Source organism: Scylla paramamosain, chromosome 3 (assembly GCF_035594125.1).
Source record: "Scylla paramamosain isolate STU-SP2022 chromosome 3, ASM3559412v1, whole genome shotgun sequence".
Lineage (NCBI taxonomy): Eukaryota > Metazoa > Arthropoda > Malacostraca > Decapoda > Portunidae > Scylla > Scylla paramamosain.
In genome coordinates, this window is record NC_087153.1 from 34,278,022 (window position 1) to 34,285,521 (window position 7,500).

The 7,500-nt window shown below is 40.3% G+C and overlaps 1 protein-coding gene, 1 long non-coding RNA gene and 1 other non-coding gene across 3 annotated transcripts in view; 2 read left to right on the plus strand and 1 right to left on the minus strand.

Annotated features, from left to right (window-relative positions):
- Positions 1 to 7,500, plus strand: part of LOC135094183 (uncharacterized) — a 123,788-nt gene that overhangs the window by 92,210 nt on the left and 24,078 nt on the right. The window contains exons 2-3 of the mRNA XM_063994040.1: positions 842 to 946; positions 3,032 to 3,235. Coding sequence (XP_063850110.1) covers positions 842 to 946; positions 3,032 to 3,235 — 309 coding nt within the window. The remainder of the gene's footprint in view (positions 1 to 841; positions 947 to 3,031; positions 3,236 to 7,500) is intronic.
- LOC135094192 (uncharacterized) overlaps positions 1 to 7,500 on the minus strand; it is a 46,201-nt gene that overhangs the window by 2,852 nt on the left and 35,849 nt on the right. The window lies entirely within an intron of this gene.
- On the plus strand, positions 6,100 to 6,171 carry Trnah-gug (transfer RNA histidin (anticodon GUG)). Its single transcript has one exon. It is a non-coding gene; the product is annotated as a tRNA-His (tRNA).

Sequence of the window (7,500 nt, forward strand, 5' to 3'; positions counted from 1 at the left end):
TTGAGGCGAGGCTGGAGGAGGGAGGGAGGGAGGGAGGGAGGGAGGGAGGGAGGGAGGGATGGAGTCAGTGCATCTAGGAGGGTCGTGAGTAACCTGAGTGGGCGGGCGGTTAGGTGGGTGGGAGGGCGGTGGGCAGGTGGGTAATTGGGCGGGAGTGGTGAGCAGCCAGCCTTTATTTACCTCCTCGTCATCACACCACCTCGTCGATTCACTATTTGAGAGTCTTGTCTCACTCCAGTGTGTGTGTGTGTGTGTGTGTGTGTGTGTGTGTGTGTGTGTGTGTGTGTGTGTGTGTGTGTGTGTGTGTGTGTGTGTGTGTGTGTGTGTGTGTGTGTGTGTGTGTGTGTGTGTGTGTAGGCGCCACAGCTTCGCCTCCCTCACCATCTATCACTACACCCACACACGTACACAATACTGAACACACGTGCCATTCCCACTTACACACACACACACACACACACACACACACACACACACACACACACACACACACATCCCCATTACCTATGACATAACCCCAATTCTACATCCTCTTCCATCTTACACACACACATACGTCGCCACGCACACATTACAAAGCACACTACAACACAATGCTACACACACTATACACATACCTGCATATCCTCATTACAAAAACACCTTGAAATCTCCCTCACACACACCTGCTCACCTGTTACCTCACACACCTACCACATAGTACACACACAATTACACATTACACACACCTTCCTTAACCACTTGCACGTATATATTTTAAAGCACCTGGAAATTTTAAACCTAACACACACAAGGTACTTAATACTTTTCTTATCACTCATACACTTTTCTTTCTCCACAGACCCGCGAGTGTGGGCTTCGGAGGACATATCAACGTGGCTCAGATGGATAGTGAAGGAGTTCAACCTGAGGAAGGAGGTGGATCGCAAGGTCCTGCCAGACACAGGTGAGACAGGGCACGGATAGGAAGGAAGGGAAGGAGGGACGGTCACGTGGTTCTGTACGTCATTAGCAAGGTATTGTAAACTGTACGAAGGCAGGTGACGGTGGCATGATACTCGTATGTTTAATACATGTACTTGCTGACGATATATTGTATAGTAACACTTCCGTACATACTACTGTTATTACTATTCCTACGACTACTTCTGGGGACAACAATAAAAATGATGATGATGATGATAATAATAATAATAATAATAATAATAATAATAATAATAATAATAATAATGATAACAATAATAATAATAATAATAATAATAATAATAATAATAATAATAATAATAATATAGTGCTGATGTAAATATCAGTACTAATAATAACATCAACAAGTAGTAGAAAAGAAAATGATGATGATGACGACAGAAAAAAAAAAGAAACGAAAACAAAGAAAACAAAGAAAGAAAGAAAGAAAGAAAGAAAGAAAGAAAGAAAGAAAGGAGAAGCAAAGGGAAAAAAACAGAGGAAAAAAAGAAGGAAAATATAACTAATGACCAAATTTCCTATTCTCACTGGCAAACAAAACGAATCACACAAGGAAAACGGATCTAGTAGGACGAGACAATACTTGTAATGAAGCGAAGGGAATGACAATCACACAGGAGACACAAACCCATCAACTTCTTTTCCTTCCATACTCTTGAGTCATTTCTCTGTTACAAGTGACGCAAACGATATGACTTCATTTTAAGGGATACGTCGACTCTTGCTTCACACTATTAGTTTCTTTTCCTACTATCATATTCCGTTACCCAATACATTTTTTTTCCCATCTGCGTCCATTCTTTACTTCCCTTTTACTTCTTTTGCTTATCTTACCTTATTTGTCTTTTGTCTTTTTTTTTTTTCTTACTTATTTATCTTGTCTAAATCTTACTCACATCCTTTACCTAATGCATACTTTTATTCATTTTTTCTTTTTCTTTCTTAATCTATTCATTTTTTCCTTTTTGTGGCGCTTCAAATCATTTTTTTTTTTTTCATATCAAGAATCAACCTCGTACTTTCTTTCCGTTACCTTTAAACAAGTCAACTCGCAAATCAAACATTCACGTATCGAAATAAAAAGTTAAACCAACTAATTTCTTATTATATATTTATGTGCGTGATCTCGGCCAGTCTCCAAAACCAGCAGTGTATTCGCCTGGTTCAGTTCCTGCCTCGTCTATATGTAAGAAAGACCGAATTCACAAAACAATATCTATAACAAAAAGTGAAGGGATGCGTTTCTTTCATCATCTGTTTGTGTGTGATAGTGCCCTGTTGCTGCCATCTATTGGAAGGTTACTGTAATAGTTTTTTTTTTTTTTTTTTGTTTACGATGTTTATGATTAGTACAGTCATGGTCAGAAATTGAGTAAGCCTCTGCACTTATTCCTACTGTTTATTTCTTTTCAGTCTTAAGTTGTTTGATATGCTGAAAGTCTCCTAACAAAAGAAATCGAGCAACCTTCAGCACACATTTCAATAGTTTTTCTCTTCGTCTTGAGTCCTCTGATGTGCTGACAGTCCCGTAACAAAGCCTGACAATTAGTAGATTACCAGCAGATCAGAGAGAGGACTTGATGAAAAATTCCAAACACAGAGGGATGCGCGCGGCATGTCACTCAACTACGCACCAAGACTGTACGATGAGTGGCAGGTATTCTTCATGCATCCCTGTGTATACTGTGCTCGGCTCGTGGGTAAGAAAGAAAGTATGCGAATTCGATTCTGGCTCACAGTATTGTATCGGTGGGAGAGGTGTAGTGCTGTCTAGTAACCTAAACTGGCAACGGATGTCTTGATTTTTGTAACGCCATAATTCCAGTTATTTCACAATGGATCTTTCTTTCAGGTTTTAATAAAAAAAGTTTTTATTTGACAAGGGAATAAATTTACATCATATAATTGCTACATGTAATTAAGTTATCGCCTCCGTTCTTGTCTCTCCTGATTTCTCACCTCTCTCTCTCTCTCTCTCTCTCTCTCTCTCTCTCTCTCTCTCTCTCTCTCTCTCTCTCTCTCTCTCACACGGTTCGCCTTCCAACAGGCTGTGAGCTTTGTCGTCTGTCGCGGCGTCGGCTGCAGCGGCTGGTGGGGCGACGCGTGGGGCGGGTCTTGGCGGAGCACCTGGACATCTGCCTGCAGCGGTTCGGCGCCAAACACCCAACGTCCCCTGATCCTAACGCTGACCCCTCCACCACCCTGCCCTCCGACGAGTCTTCCGAGGAGGAGGAGGACGAGGACGACGATGGTGAGTAAAGATTTTCGTTCATTCTTTACCACTTTTTTTTTTTCAAGTAAGAGATCCGCCGGCCAAGGGCAATAAAATAAAAAAAATAAAAAAAAATAGGCCCACTTGAGTGCCAGTTCCCAAAACAAGGTCAAACAAAATAATCAAATATTGGAGGATAAGTGTCTTCAAACCTCCCTCTTCAAAGAGCTCAAATCACAGGAAGGTGGAAATATAGAAGCAGGCAGGGAGTGTCAGAGCTTACCTATTTTATCCTACACCTTCTTAGCATCGCTTTATCTTATCTTATTTATTTACCTACCTATTTTAACTTCTTCTCACACCATTTACCTAATACATCCTTTTTGACTATGGTAAGCAAAGAGATCCACCCATTTTTTTTACTTCCCATTTACTTATTTTACCTACGTTACCTTAGTTATTTTTTCCACTTCATCGCATTTTACCTAACTTATCTATCAATCAATCTATTCTAGCCTTTACTCACATCACCTACCTAGTACATGCTTTCATCTTTTTTTTTCTTTTTTTTTCAACTCAGGTGGGGCTTTTAAAAGTTACCGGTATGTTATGAGAGTGTAGTGGGTGTCAGGGTAGCATTGGGGCCCAGTGGGGCTGTGGAGGATTATGAAAACTCGTGTTGGTGGTGGTAAGAAACAGTAATGGGGACGTGGGTACATAGGGAGCTTAAGATATCACAGAAAAAATAAGTTACGGCAGCCTAGTATTTTTAACATGGTCAACGCTGAAACAAAGAAAACGAGCAACTCCGTTTTCTTCGCCGCAGTGCAATGATGATGCCACGTAAATGTTGTTGTATTAAAATATTGTTATAGTACACTTCCATTACCAATATCACACTAACAATCTTACGTGATAGTTACAAAATATCTCCTCATCACCACTACTCGTACAATCATCACCATCATCATTATTACTCTATTGTTTCCTTCAAGTTGCATTACAGGAGGGAATGACTATGATATTGAAGATCGTAAGTAACTGAAACAATATTAATAGTAACGGCAGTAGTAGTAGTAGTAGTAGTAGTAGTAGTAGAAGGAGGAGGAGGAGGAGGAGGAGGAGGAGGAGGAGGAGGAGGAGGAGGAGGAGGAGGAGGAGGAGGAGGAGGAGGAGGAGGAGGAGGAGGAGGAGGAGGAGGAGGAGGAGGAGGAGGAGGAGGAGGAGGAGGAGGAGGAGGAGGAGGAATCACAATAATAAAATTATTATTATTATTATTATTATTATTATTATTATTATTATTATTATTATTATTATTATTATTTAGTAGAAGCAGTAGTAGTAGTAGTAGTAGTAGTAGTAGTAGTAGTAGTAGTAGTAGTAGTAGTAGTAGTAGTAGTAGTAGTAGTAGTAGTAGTAGTAGTAGTAGTAGTAGTAGCAGCAGCACCAGCAGCAGCAGCAGTAAAAATTTAGTAGCAATAGCAGCATAAACACTTGTTACTGGAGAGAGAGAGAGAGAGAGAGAGAGAGAGAGAGAGAGAGAGAGAGAGAGAGAGAGAGAGAGAGAGAGAGAGAGAGAGAGAGAGAGCAGCGGACGGACGAGCCTCTGAACCCATAATAGCCTTGCTCTTATCTTAACAGGAGAGGACCACTATTTTACCGCGCAGGCAGGGGGTAGGGCGAGGAAACTGGGGGAAGGGGAGGGTGGGGGAAGAGAAGAGAGGGGGAGAGTTGGAAGAGGTGGTGTTGGGCAAGAAGTAACTTCTCCTTACTTCCTCACTCCTTCCTGAACCCCTCCTTTCCCTCCTCCCTTCTCTCCCTCCCTCCAAAACAAGGCAATATTTAAGGAGGTAAGGAGAGGAGGAGAGGTAGGAAGGAAGGGAAAGGGGGAAGGAAGGGAAAAAAAGGGTGAGGCAGGGAAGGAGGGGAAAGGCTAAAAATGGATTGAGAAAACTGGGGATTTAAGGGGGGGAGAGAGAGAGAGAGAGAGAGAGAGAGAGAGAGAGAGAGAGAGAGAGAGAGAGAGAGAGAGAGAGAGAGAGAGAGAGAGAGAGAGAGAGAGAGAGAGAGAGAGAGAGAGAGAGAGAGAGAGAGAGTTTGAGGAGCGAAGAAGGCAGACAGAAAAATTTTACCAGTCATGAAAATAGCGTCATAATTATTAATCTCTTAATTACCTCTATCGTTATTACTATCATTAAAATTTTCTTGAATATTTTTAATGTTGTTCAGCATTCTCTTGCGAATGCGAAATGGCATCAAAGTAGAGGTGAAAGTAAAATAAACAACAACAACAACAACAACAACAACAACAACAACAACAACAATAATAACTAATAATAACGGGCACAGTGTTAAATACATATGAAAAAAAACAAAGTAATAATAAAACAACACAGTCTTTACACACACACACACACACACACACACACACACACACACACACACACTTTCGTTGTATGCCTGCATACATATATAACAATTTGCCCATTTCTTTTGGGAACCTATACAACTCCATTTATCACCTGTTGCTCAGTTCACCTAGACCTCCATTAGTGAAAAAAAGGAACAAACAGCAGCAGATGTATTGCCCCTAATGAAGCCACCAGTGACAAACTACTGAACTAAAGTATAAGATGTAGGAAAGCAAAGGAGGAAACTCTGACGAACACACACCTAAATGCATCATTCATCTACTACAAACATAACACATATATATGACGGAACGAGAAATAAAAGATAGAACAAGAAATAACTAAGATAGAACAGGAAACAATTGAGAGAGAACAAGAAATAACTGGCTTAAAACAATAAATAATGGGTTCAAGCTTGGTAAAGGTTGATGTGTTACACCTTCCACTAACTTTGTATATTGCAACTCATACTCTCCTCTCACCAACCCAGTGGCCGTGATCGTATAGTGGTTAGTACATTGCGTTGTGGCCGCAATAACCCAGGTTCGAATCCTGGTCACGGCAGGCCTTAGATGATTCTTTTTCTTTTTTTTTTTTCTTTATTGATTTATCTAGATCATGTTTACTCAGCACATATTCAGAAAACATGCCACCACGAGCTGCCAGGGTAGCATATATACAGCGTGCCGTATATACCAGTGTCAGTGAGCAAGCTGAGGGCTGGGATGCCGCCACCTGGATCTTTATATTAACAAGAAAAAAATGGACCACACGTCAGGCAGACACACGGACATACGTTTAAAGGGATGAACACACACACACACACACACACACACACACACACACACACACACACACACACACACACACACACACACACACACACACACACACACACACTAAAGATGAAACATAAATAATACAGATACCGATTGAAAATAAAATAGTCCATGAAGTAATAAAGGGATTACTACCTATAAACCTATACAGTGTACTTACATATACCGTCATGAGGATGAAAATGCAACTTTTCTAATTATACAACGTAAAGGAACACAAAAGAATATCAAACAGCAGCAGACCCTTTGGCCCTCGCGAGTCTATTAGTAATAAAGTAGACCAACGGAAGACATTAATAAGACAAATAATAAATATAAAACAGAAAACGTAACGAGTAAAGTATAAAAAAAAAAGCCTCAGTTTTAGAGAGAGAGAGAGAGAGAGAGAGAGAGAGAGAGAGAGAGAGAGAGAGAGAGAGAGAGAGAGAGAGAGAGAGAGAGAGAGAGAGAGAGAGAGAGAGAGAGAGAGAGAGAGAGAAAAACTACTACTACAGACACTTGTATATAAAATTATTACCTCCATGACACTACATAATTCCAGTCTTTCCTCCACACTTTCCTTCCTTCCTTCCTTCCTTCCTTCCTCCCTCCCTCCTTCCCTCCCTCCCTCCCCCCTTAAATGCCTCCCATAATCACTCTTGACCATTAATTGTTTCTCCCTCCCCATTTACCTCCTCCCTCCCTTCTTCCTTTCCTCCTTTCCTCCACTAAACAATGCTCCTCTTCCTTATCTCCTTTCCTCTTCCATTTCCAATTTCCTACGCGCCTCTATCACGCATTTTTCTTGTCTGATGCGCTCCCTTCTCTCTCTCTCTCTCTCTCTCTCTCTCTCTCTCTCTCTCTCTCTCTCTCTCTCTCTCTCTTACATTACATTTACAATAATTTTTACAGTTTTCCTTATTGCTATTATTTATTTATTATTATTATTATTATTATTATTATTATTATTATTATTATTATTATTATTATTATTATTATTATTATCATTATTATCATATATTATATTATGTTATATTATTGTTGTTGTTGTTGCTGTTGTTAGCATTCATTATTA